Source organism: Talpa occidentalis, unplaced genomic scaffold (assembly GCF_014898055.3).
Source record: "Talpa occidentalis isolate TD23 unplaced genomic scaffold, MPIMG_talOcc4v2.1 talOcc4.9, whole genome shotgun sequence".
Classification (NCBI taxonomy): domain Eukaryota; kingdom Metazoa; phylum Chordata; class Mammalia; order Eulipotyphla; family Talpidae; genus Talpa; species Talpa occidentalis.
This window is the reverse complement of record NW_023605305.1, coordinates 21,384,620-21,404,623: the sequence shown is the minus strand read 5'-3', so window position 1 is coordinate 21,404,623 and position 20,004 is coordinate 21,384,620. Positions and strand designations below refer to the sequence as shown.

The 20,004-nt window shown below is 42.4% G+C and overlaps 1 protein-coding gene across 2 annotated transcripts in view; it reads right to left on the bottom strand.

The window, feature by feature from the left end:
* Positions 1 to 3,891: 3,891 nt before the first annotated feature.
* LOC119237221 (protein argonaute-1) overlaps positions 3,892 to 20,004 on the bottom strand; it is a 29,576-nt gene continuing 13,463 nt past the window's right edge. Inside the window, exons 9-19 of one of the 2 annotated variants that reach the window (XM_037501342.1) lie at positions 19,822 to 19,941; positions 19,350 to 19,472; positions 19,080 to 19,213; positions 15,376 to 15,560; positions 10,123 to 10,282; positions 9,849 to 9,939; positions 8,610 to 8,804; positions 6,768 to 6,902; positions 6,066 to 6,167; positions 5,557 to 5,756; positions 3,892 to 5,341 (exon numbers count right to left, since the gene is read on the bottom strand). In XM_037501342.1, the coding sequence (XP_037357239.1) occupies positions 5,233 to 5,341; positions 5,557 to 5,756; positions 6,066 to 6,167; positions 6,768 to 6,902; positions 8,610 to 8,804; positions 9,849 to 9,939; positions 10,123 to 10,282; positions 15,376 to 15,560; positions 19,080 to 19,213; positions 19,350 to 19,472; positions 19,822 to 19,941 (1,554 nt within the window). In that variant the 3' untranslated portion in view covers positions 3,892 to 5,232. Of the gene's footprint in view, positions 5,342 to 5,556; positions 5,757 to 6,065; positions 6,168 to 6,767; positions 6,903 to 8,609; positions 8,805 to 9,848; positions 9,940 to 10,122; positions 10,283 to 15,375; positions 15,561 to 19,079; positions 19,214 to 19,340; positions 19,473 to 19,821; positions 19,942 to 20,004 lie in introns of both variants that reach the window. The other variant, XM_037501341.2, reaches the window with a different exon arrangement.

Here is a 20,004-nt window from a genome sequence, read left to right as displayed (position 1 = left end):
TCTATGTAAGACTGTCTTTCTTTTCAAAATTCACTACCTTCCTTCTGTGACCTCCCCTCTCCCTCAATCTTGTTTAGAGGAATGTCCCAATATACTCACTTGCTCAAGCAGAAATCTGACATCAGCTTCTACTGCCACTATCCACTGAGTCTAATTCTATCTCCTCAGTGTTGCTCAAATCTGTTCTTTCCTATCTATCTTTGTTGCTAAAGCCTAAAAGTTCTGCTCTAGTAAATTCGCTCCTATACCAGGAAACCAATTAGCTACAAATACCCCATACCAAACCTTAAGCTCCACAGAAAGAAACTGTTTTCTTCATTTTTGAATTGTACCTGCTTGCTCCCTCACAGCACTGATGTACATAGCACTCTGCATATTTGCTGAATTGAGAATTGGAGGCATTGTGAAGTATGACTGCACACAGTATGGAGTTTCAACACTTCCGGTTTGTTTTTATCCACTTCCCTCCTTTAGAAATGATGATTCTGCTCTTGTTACAACCTGTAATTCTAACCAAAAACCTAACAGAATGTATTAATCTGAGCAGTTTGCTTTAGTAATCGGGGAAAAAATGAGAGAGACCGCACTTTAGAAACAGAAGCCACTGTTGTCTTTATAAAACACAGAATTGTGCTGTTGCTGTTGCTTGCTTCAGAAGGAACTGTACATTACTGCTGCTTGGATAATTTTACAATGGACTGGACAAGGTACAGCTCAAAGCAGGACACAAACACAAGTCTCAAAGGGAAACAAATGCAAACAAGTACACAGCTGTGGGGCTCCAGGGACATTTCCCCATCCATGCTGGACTTGAGGGATAAAAAGTTCAGAAACTAAAGTGAAACCCAGAGTAGTCACACATGCCCACCAAATGGCTGCTAAGTACAACCTGCCACACCAATCAGGTTGGACTGTGTGCACAGGAAAGTCATTTCATTTTTCCTTATTGCTACTACACCGGGGGACTCAGTGCATTTGACACATTGTCTGTACTTGCACAATTCTTGGAGGGGTTTCTCTTTTCCTTCTTAAAGAAGAAAATCTGCCTTCCCCACCTTATTCTGCTTTTCTGTTTTGAGCCCATTCCTCCACTCCTTTTTTTGGGCTCCCAAACAGAAACCAGAGGTTCTAAGTCAGTAGGAATAGAGTAAGGGGAGAGCACCAACCTAGCCTCTCTCCCTGCCCAGGGAGAAGGCAAATCCTAATAAACAGGGTAAAGAGGAAACTAGAGATCCCTTCTCCCCAAACTGCTTAGAAGGTCAAATAGGAAAGCATGCCCTGCATATCCCTGCCATGATCAGACTTTACCAAGGAAGGCATCCCAGCTACCATCCTGGATTGGACTAGGCCCAGTAAATATACATAAAAACAACTTCCTTCAACATAGTTTCCAAAACTTCATTTTGACCAGTTGAGATGACTTCCTACCTGATAGGGAAAGGAACTTCTATTCTTCTTTGTTACACATGATGCTAAGTCTAAAACACTGCCCAAACAGCTTTACAAATATCTCATGGGCCAGCTAAGAAGTAAAAGTGTCCCCTTGGCTGTCCATCTTTGAGTGCTAGCCTCATTGACAGAATTCTGGACAATAAAAACTATCTAAAAACATTGTGGTTTAGCCAAAAAGGAAGCCATGGAGGAGCTATCAAGTAGGTGGGAACCAGGAGCTTTTTAGGGAGGTTTCACACTTTTAGGTACCTTCTTTTGCAGCATTATTCTAAGTTCCCAGCAACCAGTCCCAGGCTTATCCCCAAAGGCCAGCAGTAGCACCTCAACCACCAAAGGATCAGGCTAGATTGGAAAACTGATCATTGAGCAGTGTTCTCCTTTCCCACATTTATCCAAACTTTCTCCATTATCTCCCCATCACGCTCTTCTCCCCTCATGTTCATCCCCCCCCCAGCCCTCCAACCCTGAATATACCCAAGGAGTTTAACTCATGGACATCCTCAGAAAAGGAAGACTTCAGGTAGACAGAATTAAAACTAGATCTTAAACAAGCCATGAGAAACCAACTCCAAGGAGTTGACTGGTATGGAAATTGCCAGAAACCCTCTTGATTCATGCCAGTTGCGCAGACCTGCTGGTCTGCCTTCATGTAAGTTTAAGAGCAGTCCAGCCAGAAAGGACATCACTGGGTTTGGGGAACAGATTCTTGGTCTTCTGCAGCCATGGAACTAAGCCTGATCTTGCCAGCTAATAGTGAGATCACTGTAGCCATGCAGAGAATTCATCACACAGGCAGGCAGGCCAGCAAGCAAGCTGAATGAATAGAAAAAAAAGGAAAAGGAATCCAGAATGAGAGAAAAAATGACAAGAAAGGCAAAAGAGTGAAGAGAAGGAAGCAAGAGACCTGTCTAGGAGGATGAGGCTGGGGTCCACCCAGCACCTCCTCAGAGTTTAAGAAGCACCACTTTAACCAAATCAAAGAAAGCCAAAGCTTGTTGCCACGCCACTTCTTAATCTGCATGCACCACCTTTCAAACAAGAATGAATAATCCTCAAGGTCAAGAATGAATAATATTTTTCAAGTCTCAAAGGTTAAAAAATAAAAAATCAGCGCAGTCATTTTCTTGCCATTGCCAAAACTACTCTTGCTTATATTTCTTGAATGGTGTGTATAATGCCGAAGAGCTAAAAACTGCATTTCAAGTTCCAGCTCAAAATCCAATGGAGAGATTGAGGCAAAGAGAGAAAAGGAGAAAACACAAACTTGTTGCTGAGAGTAGGTGGCTACCACCAGCTCCCTGTGAACATTTGCAAATGCTGGTGAATGACTGGACCCTCCAGGAATAGTGCCCTGATCCCAGACCCAAAATGCACCCAAAAAGAGAACATGCAGAGCCCATTGTCCCAAGAGAGCTCCCCTCCCCAATGGGTGACGGAACATGAAGCAGACAGTATATGAAGGCGATGGACAGGGCAGATGGAGTGTTGGCATCACTCTCTTTAGGCACTTGTGTAAGGAATGTAGGCTCGCCAGTGAGCTGCCTCCTCCCAGAGCCCTCCATTATGTTCTTCAGCTGGATTGTGCCTGTGGGGCACTCCATGCTGCAGCCAGCAGGAAAGAAGGAGGAGTTACTCAACAGTCCTGATGCCTTCTCCATAATTAATGTTTGTGCTACGGTTTGTGAAGTTGCTGAACAAAGTAGCCATCCAGAACAGATCCTGGGATAGACTGTTTTGCATAGCAAATCTGGGTCTGTACAAGGGTTGTACAAGAGTTGCTGGAAAGGGAAAATGGTAGCTTTAGCTGCACAGGCCAGGATTCAGGCTGGCCTTCCTCTGGCTGGCCTCCAAGCCTGGGCTAGGTCTAAAGTGTCATGGCTTCGTCACCAGAATGGGGCAAACCAAAGCCCAGGCTCCTCAAAAAGAGGAATTTCCACACTGAAGCTGCAATTCCTCATCCCAAGAAGTGGGATAGGAAAAAATAAAAAATCAAGGAAAGAGGGGGCCTTGTCTCAAGGCCGGCAGGCACCAAGCTAGAACCCCCTACTTTTGTAGTTCTGCAAGACAGCCATACCCTATCTCTATCTAGGGAGACCAAAATAAAATTTTTTTAAAAACCCATGCCACCCACTCACATGCCCTAGTGGGAAACCAGGAAAAATTCATTTGTGTAAACAGAAGCAATAGGAAGCAGCAAAATCCCTCAGCCTGTCCACAGGACACACTGGAATTTGGGGTGAGCCAAAGTGTCAAGAGGACAATCCAGAGGAAGGAAGATGCACTTGCAGGAAAGAGTGCAGGGCAGTGCAGAGGAGGGAACCTGTGGTAAGAAAAAGATATTATCTGCACAGAGGAAGGCTGGAGAGCCTGAGCCCCATCCCGGGAGGATAACCACCCCCTACCTCGCCAGGCCAGAGAACGAGTCAAGTACACAGTTCCTTCTGATGGCTCAATGTTTCTGGGATGTAAACTCATTGGGCACGGGAGGAATTTCCAGATTTTGGCAATAGACTCAAGTTATGGTATAAAAATAACATTTAGTTTTTGTTCTTCTTTTCTTACTTTTTAGACATAAGGATCTTTTGTTATAAGATATCCCAGTTAAGAAATATTGAAATATAAGAGAGTTGACCATCAGGGAAAAAAGAAGCCAAGAATGAGAAATGCTTTGAAAGTAGCTCCAGACCCGGGAGGCTGGGGAGGAATGAAGATAGGGAGAAAAGGAAGCCTACATGGAAAGCCGGGGCCAGTCATCTCAGCAGCTCCTAGACTTGAGTCTGAAAGTGCAAATGTCAATGGATTTTAACCATCTTGAGGTTGTGATCTTTTTAAAAGCTCAATGAATATGGAAGTCAAAACCTTCGAATGCAAATAGCTGGAGCTCTGTCTGGAGGCCTGTTGGGTTAGGGCTTTTTATTCCCTACCTAACTCCTCTCCCTCCCCACCCCCTCCCCCCAATGAAAGGTACAAAAGGTTGCAGTTCTGCAGCATTACCGTTACAGGGAAGGCACTGGTTGCCCACCAGCAGGCGGAAGGAAGACAGGGTCGTGTCACTTCAGAGCTAAGTGCCATAGTGCCTTAAGTCTTACTAGGGGCTGGATATCTGTCTGGGAGGTGTAAGGTAGGATAGAAAAGGTGGAGAGAAAGGAATTAAGGGTAGGGGGTGGCAGCTGGGGGAGGAGCAACCAAAACCATTAGCATTAAAAATCTTCCTATAAACTGGATTCTCAACCCATTAAAACATCTAGTATCCTAAAATATTGATCTGGGTCTTGTTTCATTTTTCTTCTTAAACAAATCTAGACCTTTTCTGATTAAGGCTCCTAAAAAATCCTTCCCTTCTCCCACCCACTGTCTCAAGTCCCTCACTTTCCCATCTAAAGTATCAAACTCAAACCTACCAGCTTTTGTCCACAGGGCTGCAGAGCCAACCTTACCAAGCTGTCAGGCGTGAGTCTTTAGCACTGTGAGTCACATGAAACACCTGTGTGTATGGTGGGCACCAGTGCTGCCCCTTTTGGTCCAGTGGGGTCAGGGCCAGATATGACAAGATGGGGTGAGGGGTGGGGGGCATGAGGTGGATATCAGAGATTTCTGGCTGGTGGTCTGGCTTACTGGCCCTGTTCCCCACCTTTTTGTCCCCTCTGTAGAAGGAAACAAGGCCTTCTGCACTCCCCCCTACCCCACTTCCCTCCTCCCTGCTTCCTCTGGATTTGGGCGGCACAGCTCTTGGGGCTTGAAAAGCTTTCTTCTATCCAGTGAGGTAACAGCGTTCTGCCTTCAAGCGAAGTACATGGTGCGCAGAGTATCCTGGTGAACCTGCACAGCTTTGGCCAGGGCCTGGGGGTCCCGCCCATTGCTCTGCCCAGATATGTGGCTCCCCTCTCCACTGAAAAGAAAAAAATGAAAGAAATCTTTCCTGATGAACTGAGCTAGCTAATCCCTCTCCCCATCCCTAAGGTGCAAATTGCCATAGCAACTTAAGAGAAGACCCCAACAGACATTTGGGCAGATAAGCCCAAGGACACCAAGTCAAAAATATCCATTTCCTTCTACACAAAGAAATTGAAGAGTGTCTGAAGCAAAAAGCCAGCCTGATCTCACCTGTCATGTTCCTTGTCCACCAGGTGGTATCGTGCCCGGAAAGCCACCAGGCGGGCATAGTAGGCAGGTGCTGGGATAGAGACGGAGCGTGTACATCGTACATAAGTGTGGCACAACTGGTACGTCAAGATCTGGAGCTCATCTGCTGTGAAACGGTTGTCGTCCCAAAGGACATAGTAATGGGATGGTCGGCTGGTGCCCTGGGAAGATAGGAAGATGGAGGGGTCCCAGATTAGGCAGAGGAGATGGCTGATAATAGGAAATAGAATGTTCTTGGAAGATCCACCCAAGAACAGACAGACACAGTCACCTATGTCAAAGTACACCTTTTTAATGGACAACCTGCTTAAGATGTTTAAAATGCACTTCTGTTCAACCATATTATGGATTTATTAAGTGAACAATGCTGTTTTGAACATCACTCAGTGATGACTGATACATTCCGGAGGCACTGGGAATAATCAACTTAGTTTTGACCCATCAGAAACCCAAGGACATAGCCCAGTCACCTGGATGCCTGCGTGGCTGCACAGATAGAAGTCAAACTCAAATGGGTGGGTGATGTTGGTGTCCACAGTGGTCCCAGCTGGAATGTTGCCACTCTTCCCAATCTGTGTAGAAACAAAGACAACCAAGATCCCAAGACCTGCCTGGCCCACACCAGGGCCCCGACTCATTCTACTCTGTTTCCACCAGAATCTGAGTGTTAAGTAGAAGTTACTATTCCCAAAGGGTACCAGTTCTAGAAATAACGGGCTTATAAATTCACACAGACTTGTATTTAAGTGCTGGTTTCACCATTTATTAGTGTGATCTTAGCAAGTCATTTCACCTTTATGAGGTTAGCTGTAAATAATAATACCTACCTCACAGGGCTGCTGTGAGGAAGACGCCTTGTACAGTGTCTGGCACATAAGAGAAGTTCAATAAATGGTAGTTCCCTTTCCCTTCTCTGAGAGCTGGTCTATATATGGGGTCTATAGGCCAGGATGCTGGGAGAAGGGAGAGAGTGTATAAGGGAAGAAGGGGAAGGTGGAGAAACTAAAGAAAGAAAATGGCAGAGGAAGCACCACAAGAGCTAAGGGGAAGAAAGGGGCCAGGAAGATGGAGAGGCCAGGGACTAAATACCCAGATTTTATTTCAATGACTTCCACATTAAGATAGAGGAGACAAGATGAGGGTATGGGTGGCCTCCTCAATCCCTCACTCACTCGCTCATTCTTGTCAGCACAAAAAAGGCGGGTGTGATGGCGTTTCTGCACCACAATGTATGTGATCCCAGGCTGATAGTCCTTTTCCAGTTTGATGCATGCATCACGAATGGCCAGCAGCTCATAGTGGAGGATCTAGGCACAGGGTGATGAAGAAGACAGAGAGACACAAAGCTCCTCTTAAGTTCATGTATCTTTTTAAACTAAGGGGTTGCAATGTGTAATATGACTTTTTGCTCAATCTCTCTTTATAAACTGACACTCAACAATCAGATATGATAAGCCCTTCGTGCCAGAATCAGCCTGATACTCAATTTACCCAATATGTTCCTTCCTTGGCTGGAAGAGTTGACATCAGCAGAGAGCACTCACCTGATTCCTATGCAGAAGGAGACTTAACACTGAGACACAGAATCAAGGTTCACAGAGAAAATCACTAAAATCACAATGTCAAAAGTAAGGTCAATTTCAGAATGAGGATAACAATGGGTTTTTCACTATGAGCAGAAAACACTGGAACCACATATGGTTCAAGAATGGGTGCAGAGAGAGGAGATAAATTCAGTCTTACAAAGACGCAGGATTATAAGAAAATGGACTAAGATGCCACAAGTAAATAACCATAGTCAATAGCTGCTTTGTGGCCTTAATGTCAAACATTGCGAGTCAAAACTCCTTTGATATGGTATAAATAAAATTTGGAGTCAATTAGAACTAGATTTAAACCAATCATTATCTAGTATTACTGTAAGCAAGTTATTTAACCCCTCTAAGTCTCATTTTCTCCGCTTCTACGATAAAACCAACCTCACAAAGCTATTATGAAGACTAAAACAGATAACCAAGTAATAGCATAGAAAACCTCGTAGGAGCTTAATAACTGTTACTTGCTTTGCTAAGCTAACTGCTTTAGACTATGGGAAGCTACATTTCAGAACAGAGAAGTGATGATAAATTTACCTGATATTTTAGTACATATTGAATGACTTATAAGAAATTGGACATAATGGTTAAGAGCATGGATTTTGGAATCAGACTGATATATCTGACCCACTTCTACCACTTACTAGCTTGGTTGACAGTGAAAAAAAAAAAATCACTTAACCTTTCCTAGCCCTCACTGCAGCCTCACCCCTGCCCTGGACAGCTCTCATTCTCCTCACTGGACCCCCACATTCAATCCCTCACCCATGAAGGGTGTCATCTCCTCCCTCAAATCCTTCCATGGCACCCACTGCCAAGATGCTCTTGGAGTAGTGTCCTTGTCTTGAACTTCAGTACTGGATTTGAACTGTTAAATGTTTTAATAAGCCCTCCACGTGATCTTGATGCATGCTAAAGTTTGAAGTGTAAGGAATCAGTCTTCAAGGGGCCACCCTTGTGGCACAAGGTGTTAAGCTGCAACCTATGAAGCTATCCACAGCCCACATGGTGCAGCAAACCTCTCCTGTCTCGCCTAATGCTCTCCTCAGCAGTGTATTTCAGTAGATCTGCCTGTTCTGCTCCCCACTCTGTCTCTGGTGAATCCTCTCACCCCCTCCTCTGGCCCGTACCCCAGTTCTTTTATGCATAAATAAATAAATTAAAAAAAAAAAAAGAATCGGTCTTCAACATGAACCAACTAGCAAACAGGCGCTGAGGGTCTTCAGCAGAAAGAAGAAACGTCTATAGTTGCGTGTGTACTAGATCGGTTGTGAGCTCTGGTCCCAATCCTACTCCATTTAGCAAAGCTTCCCAAGAAGTAGCACCTCCCAGTGCCAACAGGTATGTAACAGTCTCTCTGCTATCATTAGGCCCTCTGGCTTCAACGTGAAGGTGTTCTCCACTTACTGTGGGCCCTACCTGGGGGAGCTGACCTTCAGGAACCCCATCTCGGTAGAAGATGATGCGGGTAGGCTTGAAGCGGGTTGACTTATAGAACTGGATGAGGAGCTCACGCACCATGTAGGATAAGTCTTCAATGATCTCCTGCCGTGGTCGCTGTACCCGCACTGTAGCACAGTAACGGCTGGGGTGGGCATCCATACTGCCTACCACCTACAATGAAAGAGGCAGAATCAGTCCCAGATCTTACACCCTCCCATAGTCAGGATGTCAGTTTGGGGAAAGATTTCTTAGCAAGAAAGAATGCAATTGAATGAGAAGGGTTTTGGATTCAATGAGCTCCTGTTTCAATCTCTGTTTTATTACAAATGCAAAGTTACTAGGCCTATGATCTTTTTTTCCCCTTGCAAATAGAGATGAGACTACCACCTGTTTGCAGTACTGTGGTGATACATATAACATGCTTTGCACAGGGCACAGCCCACAGTAAAAACTTGAAAATTTTGATTTTCCTGCCCCTGAAAAATGGGTATGTGAAATTTTAGCACTACTACCTCAAAGAGTGATGTTAGCCAGTCACAAATTTGTCCTTTTTTCAATTCATGTGCTAATCTACACAAAAACCACAGTGATGACTATTCTTGTGGTTGATGCAAGTAACATCATTTTCAAAGGGGGTAGTGGCCAGAGCCTAGGATGGGGCCACTAGGAAATTAGACATAAGCACAGTATAGGGTTTCCCTGATTTACTGAGATAAGAACACTCTGCCTAGAGAAATGTGAGGATTGTGAAAAGAGAAGTAAGAAGAAAATCCCTAAGGGCCAGGGGCAGAGAAAAGTCAAAAGAGGAACTGGAAAGACATCTAACCTAGTGGGTAGATTGGGGTAGGGATGCGGAAGAGGAAAAGATGGTCCTAGCAACTAAGTAACTCCTGGAAAAGGCATTTCAAAGAAGAGATAGAGCAATCCCAATCTCAAAAGTGGGTATATAGAGAGAAACCTGAACACAGAGCAAGAGAGAGTGATGGACTGGGTCAAGTCTTTGGCTATAACCTACATTCTTATTGATCTCTCTGGGGGAAAAAAAAAGATACCATACAAAGTTAGTTTTATGAAGATACCAAGGGTTAATAGATATATCAATATAACTGAAAGGAGACAATCTTATGAAAGGTCAAGAGTTAGGGCTGAGAGAAGGAAATCATGTGCAGCCTTGGGGGCTCAGAGCAAAACCTTAAGATGGAAAGTATCACTCACTGCTGTGATAGAAGGTTTTTTCCCATCTCCTGCTGGGGGATGTGTAACATCTGCTCCCAGGAATATCACTGGCTGTTGAAAGACAGCAGAGCTGAACAAAAAGAGAAAAGAAATGGTGAGGAGTTGGGTCTTCCCTTCCTGGCACCATTAGCACCCACTCTGGTCCTCTCACCCTTGTGTCTCACTGACTCTGCCTGGTCAGGGTTATATCTTTTCATCAATCCCTAGCATGGTAACTTGCTTGACAAAATCAAATGGACAACAGTGTTCATACCGCTGGTGTGGGACTAGGATGTTGTTAATGCCACCAAGTTTGACATTGATCTTGAGGCAGAGGTTGGACAGAGTCTGAGGTGAAGTCTTGACCACGTTCTTCACTTGCACACACTGTGTAGCCATTCCCAATAGTGTATCTCCAACACGTTTCACTTCAGCTAAGAGCAGGAGAGAAGTGATTAGTGCATTCACCAAGTATTTACTGAATGCCTCCTAGATGCCAGGCAGTATAGGAGGTGCTAGTACACACAATGGTGACCAGAAATACATAAGGTCCTAACTTTTACAATGCTAATTTATCACTAACAATCACTCTTACAGCAACTAATTTTTAAAAATCATGAGAAGTACAATGATTAATGCTATCACAAAAAACTCCATGGAGCTACAAAAGCATATAAGGGGGTAATAACTGAGCTAGGAAAGCATTCTTGAGTAAGTAATAATTGAACTGAACTCTAAAGGTAGAAAAGAATTTAGGATTTTGAGAAGCATTTCAGGCAGAGGGAATGCAAAAATGCGTTCTGATAGGAGATTGCAACAGACAGAAAGAATGTGGTCATTAGACTTACCTAAGGAAGAAATAAGAAGTACATAAGGAGAACAGCTCATATTAAGGAAGCTGTTGTTAAGATGGATAGAAACAAATTGATTCAAGAAATATTTAAGTAACAGAGACTATATGAGTAAGGGAAAATAATTTTATGATAACTTTTGAGTTTAGTAGTCTGGAATAAAGATATAAATCTGTGGGATATTTAGGTATTAGTGACTGAAGGCATGATCTTGTTGAGACCACCAAGGAAGAGAACAGAGTGAAAAGAGAACTCAGACCTGAATCTTGAGGAACTCCCAAAATTTGTAGAATAAGTAGATGAGTCTGTGAAGGAAGAAAATCCAGAGTAGAAAGAAGATCAAGATATTGTTGTACCATGCCTGCCAGGGGCAGGGGGAGTGTTTCAAGAAGTAAGAGGTCAACAAAGACTGCTAAGAGATCAAGTAAAATGAGGACTAGAAATGTCCTTTGGATTTAGTGATACCGAAACAAAAATTAATGTATACAGGCAAAACTGTTTTGTTGAAAGAAAATACCAAGGAAGAGATCAATGAAGGGTTTGTATGCTTTCAATAGCAGAAACATGAGCAAATTCAAAAAGTTAAGGGGCCATTTTACTTCTAAGAGAGATGGAGTAGTTAGTGGTAACCCAGTGCTCCTGGAGAGAACATTCAGAAAAGTCACATTTTAAAAAAAAGTCATCTTTTTTAAAGCAGCAGGGACAAACTGAGATAACAAGAACTGTAGGAGCTAAAAGTCCAGAGAGGTAAAGAATCTCAAACAGGTGTGCTATCTTCTGCTTTTACCCAGGGTATATTTTCAGATTCTAGGTGTGGACAGGAGGCTGAGATTGCATGCTTTACACCTGAGGAGGAACCACTGTCAGGGGAGAGAGAAAACAAGAGAGTTTTTGGCAGAGACACACTAAATGTTAAAATCAACATTTTTTTTAAAAGAAAACATAGACTAGTATTCTTATGACATTGGGAGTCCTTAAATAAGACACAGAAAAGACTAGGCATAAAGGAAAAGTACTGATAAACTAGACCTCATAAGATTTTAAATTTTGTTCACCAAACCCTAGGAAGAAAGTAAAAAGGCAAGCCACAGAGAGAAAAGATATGTGTAATAGACATACAAAGGCATTATGGAGATCACCTAAATCAATAAGGTTATTCAATTAATTTAAAAAGATAAGACTTAAGTTGGCATTTTACAAAAGAGGCTGATGAAATACCTAACAGACATATGAAAAGATACTCAACTTTTTCAATCATTACAGAAATCAAATTAAAAGCACAACACAGTATCACTATATACCCATAAGAATGGCTGAGATGAAAGACAATATCAAGTTTGATGAAGATGTAAATTATCTATATCTTTCATACAGTGAAAGTAGAAGTATAAATTGGTACAACTAAAATCCCTCTTAGATATACACCCAATAGAAATGGATATATATGTGCATATGTACAGGACATATAATAATGTTCACTGAAATTTATAATAGCCCAAACTGGAAATAACCTAACTATGTCTGCTTAACAAGATGAATAACATATGTAAGTTGTGCTATATTGATATAATGGAAAAAAATAACAAACTACAACTACATAAATATGGATGAATTTCACAATGCATCCATTTATATAAAGTTCAAAGGCAGGTAAAACTAATCTCTGGTGCCAGAAATCAGAATAGTGGTTACCATTGATAGGGAGGGGAGTTGTGACTAGTAGTCCTGGGTTGTGGTAACGTTCTGCTACCAGAACTGGGCTCTATTACACTGCCGTGACACTATGAAATTTCACTGATTTAACATAAGATTTTGGTATGTATGGTATATACTTCAATAAAAAGTTTACGTTAAAAAAAGATAGTATCAATTAGTAGAGAAGGAGTTGAATAGACTAAAAACAGGATGAGCTCTGGTGCTACATCAGAATTGGGCAAACATAACACTATCCTATACTTTCACGGCAATCACACCACCATCTTGACCTAGCTTTGACTATCATAGGGAGAAATACACTCACTTGCCCTCCCAGGAGGGAGGATGGAAGAACTTTAGGAAAATCTAACTGCTCCTCTTAACCTGCGGCCTTAATTCCTAGGCTGATGGCCCTATTGTCCAAGTATTTTAATCAAGGTATGAGCCTGGAAAGAGGAATAACATTATTAACCTTAGGAAAAGGAAAATTCTCAGAGTAAGCATGGCCTTCCCCAGGCATGCTGTACTATACTTCCCAGGCAAGCCAAAACACTGGAGTCTTACTTTAATGGAGGGAACCTGAAACATTAATTAATATTCAAAGAGTTCTAAAAAGCATCCTTATTTTCTATCCAAGGGCCATCAATTTAAGACCCAAGAGAGACATGGATAAGAGATCAACATACTTCCGTCCAGAAATAGTTACTTCTTATCATGTCAGTGAAAGACTATACCTCAGGCATATAGGTACAGAGAGAAGATTATTTCAGAGCAGAATCAGATCTATTCCATGATCAAAATAACAACAAACAAGGTGGCAACTGATCAGCAGCCTGATAAAACTTCTAGAGGAATCTAGAAAGAGATGAGTTTATACTCAATGTGGAATGAAAGACTTTAAGAAATAAGAACTTTACTCTATGACTTGAAGGATAGAGAGAAGTTCAGTGGCAAGGTGGGGGATAAGAAGAGTACTTAGATCTTCTAGGCCAAAGCAAATGATATGAGCATAACCACAGACTGGAAAACACAGACAAGAAATGAGCATTTAGAGGTCTACTATGTGCCCTGCAATGCTGTTAGATGCGGTTTTTAATGTGATTAATTCATTAAGTTCAGAAAGATAATTTGTTGAAATTGGTAAAATGGCATAGTATTGAAATCCAGTTCAAATTCTAGAACAAGCCAGCATATGTGGCAAAGAGAACAGGATAAAATAAGGCAGAAAAGGGTAAATAAAGATCAGAGCCATGAAAAACTTTATTTTGTGAATGCGGATCAATGAAGGTTTTTTTGGAATACAATCACAAAAAGTCTAACTCAGCAATGTATTCAAGAAAGACTTAAGAAGAAATACAGAACTAAGTTGAGAAATGTGGGTGGACAGGTGGGAATATATCTTAAGACTGTAAAAAAAAAAAGGGGAGGTGAAACAAAGATAAGATACACTGTCTCCAAAATTTAGACAAAGCTACCCAGAAACCATTGTGATAACAAACACAGAAAAGAAGGGTTTACTAATAGAGAAGATAAACTACTAAATAGACTATCCACCAAAACACTTTAATAGACTACATGTCTTATTTACTAGAGTATTCAGGACCTAGCACAGTGTTTCACACACAGATCAATAAACTCTTGTAGGAAAAAAGAGAGGGAAAAAGGAAAAATGGAGGCAGCAGAGAGCTGAAGGTTAGATCAAGATTTTTTTTTTAAAGATTTATTTATTTATTTTTGTACAAGAACCTGGGTATAAGCCAGATGCGTGGGAGGATGAGAAGATTCACCAGAGGCAGAGCAGGGAACAGAACAGGTAGACTGAGGAAATACAATGCTGAGGGGAGCAGCGGGCGAGATAGGAGAGGTCTGCCACGCCATGTGGGATTCTCGCCAGCAGGCCGGGATCGAAGGCATGCTGCAGAGGCTGCGGACAGCTTAACAGTATGGCGCTCAACTGCCGGCGCCACCAGGGAGGCCCTGGATCAAGATTTTAATAAGACATTGCAACATACAACAACAATAGATGATGGCTGAAGGAACTGAAGTGGAGGAAAATTTCACCAAAATGTAAAGACAGAGAGAGGGCAGAGTGTAGAGAGCTGAAGAATACCAGATATTCCTGGTAATGACAAAAATAAGGAGAAACAAAAGAGAAAATATCAAGAAATCAAAGGAAGAGTAAACCGGAAAAGGTCACTGGTGACCGTCTGTGGAGAAGAGGTTTAGGATAAAGGTAGAAGTAGTGAGATGACAGAGGTGAAGGAGTAAAGGCTGGTGAGGAAATACATGTAGTGAATGCGGAGAACTCACTCAAAAATTTTAATGATGAAAAATAAGAAAGCAGGAAGACAAAAGTTAAAGGAGATGGCGTAATTTTAGTATGTTCAAAGAAGGGGACTCTGAAGATGTTTGAGGGATAAAGGGTATGAAGCTCCAAAACCAGACTGGTCTGGGGGACGAGAAAACACATGGATTAAGCAAACTAAGAGAAGGGACCTCTCTTCCTTGGAGACAGAGAGGTGGAGAAGGAAAATGGAATAAGAGAAAAGTATTGAGCCAGAAATGTAAATAATTATTCCTATTTTTAATGAGAGAAAAGAGAGAGAGAAAAGTTCTCAAAAAGTCTGAGTCATTTATTTCCAGGAAATGGAACACTAACAGAACCAACACAAATTGTGCTTGGGTGTGCTGGACAATGTAACAGACAACACACTCCTAAGGGTTGGAATCTGCACAACTTAGCCTGGCATAAAGACCAACATACAGAGGACCCCAGTAAATGATGTGGGGAGGGGATGTGAGCAGGTGAGCAAAATCTGGTAAGAGTCAATGGTTCATAGAGGCTGCTATTCCTCCTACAGCAGGAGCATTGACATTTAGGAATAGCTCCAAGCAGAAGAATCCATGGAGTCCTCCCTAGGAGCTTCCAGGGAGCTACCTTGAAAAGTCTTATCATTATTACTGTCCCAAGAGAACTGTACCATATACTGGTGTCTTCCCTGGCAGGATGACAATAATGAGCTGCAGCCCTGAGTAGGTGTTCTTGAGATGCCGGAACATGGGCTCCACGCTGTCTGCCCCCTGTGCGTATTTGCAGAAGCAAGGCTGACCCTGGATGGGCATCCCTGCATCCTTGGAAATCTTCCGTAGCTGGTCTGTGAAGTTCCTGCAGGATAAGTATGGTGATGACAGGTGGCAGTAAGTTTCCCTTTAATATCTGACCGAATGCCTCTATCTTTAGGTGCCTAACACTGTAATAGGCACTGAGGGATTCTAAGATGAATTAGACATGATCATAGCTAGTGTAAAAAACACATTTACAGTTGAATAGGACATGACAGAGTATACTAAGTGTTCAATGGTACAAACAGAGAGTTAAGAGAGCCTGAGAAAGGGGCCTGTGGGAATTTTCATGGTCTCCACCATGTCCCACTCAAGCAGTTGACTCCTGTGCTCTGTCGCAAGTCCACAGCAATAGGCAAGTGCTCAAGAGGAAGGTCTCTTTGCTGAAAATGTAATAAATAAGGTTTGAACAGTGATCAGAGCACAGTGGATTCTCAGTAAAACTGAGCTCCCTCCTCCCCTCCACTGCTGCTTTGAAGGCTGAGCATGAACAATTAAACAAGCTTCTTTCCTTTGGCTTTAGGGCTTTACACCCTGTAAATGGAAGACAAAGCTGAAAAAGAAGATACACATGCAACAGATTTTTAAAAATCAAGCTACTTAAACATAATAGACAATGAGCAGCAGGAAATTTAATTTGTGAAAATACTGCCTTTAGATTAAAAATAATAAAGTACCATTAAAAATGAAAGCAATTATTTAAGGGATGTTATTATACAGCATATAGACATCAACATGAGATTATACAACCCTAAGGAGTGAGAAAAATTTTCACACGGAAAAACAAAAAACAAATAAATATGGCATGAAACTGAAATTTTAAATAATTTATAGTTCTATAAAACATATAAATTGCATAGGAATGTTATAATAATTCATGACAGAGACTGCATCAGAAAGGAAGGATGGGACTAGAACAGAGGATATAAAGGAACACCAAATCTATGTGTAATACTTATTTTTTAAAAGAGGCTAAAATAGGGCCTCCCTGGTGGTGCAGGGGTTAAAGACATAGCACTATCAAGCTATCACCAGCCACTGCAACATGAGTTCAATTCCTGGCCAGGGAGCTGACCCACATGGTGCAGCAGACCTCTCCTGGCTCACCCGCTGCTCTCCTCAGCAGTGTATTTCAGTATATCTGCCTGTTCTGCTCCCCACTCTGTCACTGGTGAATCCTCTCACCTTCCCCCCAACCCCAGTTCCCTCATCTCTGTCCTGCACCCCAGTTCTTGCATGCATAAGTAAATAAATCTTTAAAAAAAAAAAGAGTATAAAATAAATATGACAAAACTTTTGGATGATGAATACATGGATGCTTGCTATACTATACTAGGTTTGTAAAATTTTTAAAAAGAAATGCTAAAAAAAAAATACAATCTATTGTTTCACATAAATAAGAGTCAGAGGCTTGATGGATTACTAACAATACTTCTTCCAATTCTCTACCTTGTATATAACTACAGGGCAACCACTTAAAAAGTCAATGTGTTACTAGATTCCACTAGTGGGTCTCTGCTTCAAGGAAAGTGGTATTCCCAATCTTTATACTACATCACGCTTGGGATATTATGCTGAGGAGCATAAGAATGTTGAAAGAAGTCTATGATGGGGAGGGTCATAAAATCCTGTGCTAAAAGAAGATGTAGGTGAAGGAATGGGGTCTCTTTAGCCAAAAGAAAAATTCTGAGGATTGACTCTAGAACTTCCTTATCCATCCCCAATTACCAATCTCTCTACCTCCACAACCTCCTTCACCTCTTCTCTCCTCTGTGTCAGTGGGAAGGGTGTCTTTTCCTGTGTTCTGGACACCATCCCCTAATACACACTTAGGAATGTCGGTCTATTTCCTGTCCAGTTTTTCTGAGTTCTATTTTCAGCATCTGTTTGCTATGTATATTCTTTCTGGACAAGCTCATCCACTGCCATAGTTAAAGACTCCCAAATCTCAACCTTTGGCTCGGAATGACACATATACTGATCCAGGTGTACATGTCACCTACTTAGGTCCTATAATCCAAGGATGTCTGAAGAGCTGACTCCTTCCAATTCTGGGATTCGAGGTTTAATAGTTTCTATGCCCTAAAATATCCGAAACAAGTGACTATTTGTTAAAAGACCTGGACAGGGGAAGAACGTGGGAATAAGAGAAAAGCACATAGTGAACAGAGCTACCAAAGAGGTGACACAAATGCTAGGCCAAGACTAGGAGCAGCCTCGACTAAGTAGGGCTCAAATTCTAAGAACTCAGCAAAAGGGAAAAGAGGAACACACAAGAGAAGGTATAATTGTAAAGGTGGTACTTATGTACCTGAGGGGGAAGAGGAGGGTGCATGGCAGCCATAACTAATTCTTATAAAAACCCAAAGGCCAGGGAAGGGGGGGGGCAACAGCAAGATGGTGAGGGCACAGTGGACTATGGTGGTGGACTATGGGTGTCATGGTAGTGGGTACAACATGGTAACAACACCTGAGGTGGGAGATCCTGTACATCTAATACATAAATAACAATATAATCCAATACCTCAATAAAAATAAATAGACAGACAATCCAAGGCCAGCTGAACCCACCAGGGTGCACACCTTCTATTATCCTCACCAGAATTGATGAGGATTGATGAGTACAATTCTATCTAAAGAGGTTAGATCCATGGAGTCTTCCTCAGTTCCAGAGTCATTGACTCCCCTCAAAACCCAGAGAGAATAGTAAGTCACCAGTTTAGAAGACAGAAGGATCTATCAACAGTATACTTTAAATGAATGAATTCTGTGATATTGAAATATATCTTAATAAAGCTGTTTTTCCTTTAAAAAGGAAAAAAGATAGCAGAGAAAGGGTCAATGATTTTTTCGTTTACTCATTTAAGACCATCACTCCCCTAACCTTTTCCTTTAAACCATTGGGCTCTTATCATTTTCTTCAGAGCTGACACCTACTCCCAGACCTCAGCCACAGGTGGCTCGGAGGCCTCATATTCACCTAACTCAGGTCACTTAGTCCAAACAAATTCTGTATATAGGAAAAGACAGCTCAAAGTATAAGCAGAACAAGCTGCTCTTTTTTTGTTTTCCAATTAGGAAAACAACCTGAGCTTTGAAGTCTCAGGTCTGATTTGATGCCAACTCTATCACTTTCTTGATATGGAAACCTAATACAAGTTACTTTTAACCTTTTTTGAGCCTCAATCCACTAAAAAATGGATCACCTATTCCCTATAAAGACGAAATCAAAGAATTAGGTACAATGTTGGCATAAACATCATAGTCATCACTAGTACTATTTACTACCAATTATAACAATAAAATAATTCAGGCTTCCCTTAGGAAATTCATGCCCTGAAATCATCAATTCTGACATAGCTATGGCTCCTTATTAAGAATCCTGACCACAGATGTACAGAAAAGGAACAGGCAGAAATTTGAACCAGACAGCACAGGGAGGAATAGTCACGGTTCAGAAAGAGGAGACTATAAATCAGACCTTGGGCCCTTGGGGGAAGGGAAAGGTAGGAAGCTTTAGGGTCCTTCCCACCCTTCCACCCACATACCCAACCCTCCTTACTTGAGCACCTCTTCTCGACACTGTTTTTGGGGTGCGAAGCAGGCGATGGCCCAGACTTTGATCTCAATCCCATTGTAGAACTGTTTGCCCCGCATGTCCCAGACACCCTGATTGGGTGTAGCAATGGCCCGGTTCTGGAGATAGGCAGAGGGGGCGCCCAGGTGAGCCTCAACAGAGCCAGGTGAGTAGGGGAGCAAAAGCCCCTGGCTGGACAACCCAACCTTCCCCCCAAATGCCCCAGAGATGTTGTCTGGCCCTGACCCTGCTCACCCGGCCGCCGTACTGCAAGATGGGCGCCGGCAGCACTCTCCCTGTCACCTCCGTCATGTCATCCTTCACTTTGATCCCAAATTCCTGGATGTAGGGATCGAGGTTGTAGCTGGCATTCTTCATCTGGAAAACAAAAGAAAGGGCTCTCAGGAGAGCAACAGCTTGGCAGTACTGTCTACCCTCTGGGTCACAAGGAGAAAGCCCTGAAAGAGAAGCTAAGGCAGGTCAAGAATAGGCCTAAAAAGTGTGTAGGGGAGGGGAGGGAAGAGGAGAGAACAGAAGATGAGGTAAATGGGACCAGAGAACACAGGGGAAGTAATATAGTAGAGATGGGACTCAAAGTGCCTACAGGGTCAAGACTCAAGAGCATCATGGAGTCACAGGCAACAAATCTAGACTTGTGTTCTCCTAAGTGCTACCAGGTACCTCAAGAACTGAGCAACCAAGCATACATTTCTGCAGCCTCACTGACCAGACGGCTGATCTCCTCCTGTCTGTCTGGGGCCGATCTAGCAGTAGCCTTTATCATGGTCGAAGTCTGGTTATCAGTCAGCTTCTTAATGCAGCGCTGCCCCGCCACAATGTTACAGACCTGAGGAAACAAAGATAGGTAGCCAGTCACCTAGTACCCATACTGCAAGAGTAAGGGAAGAGA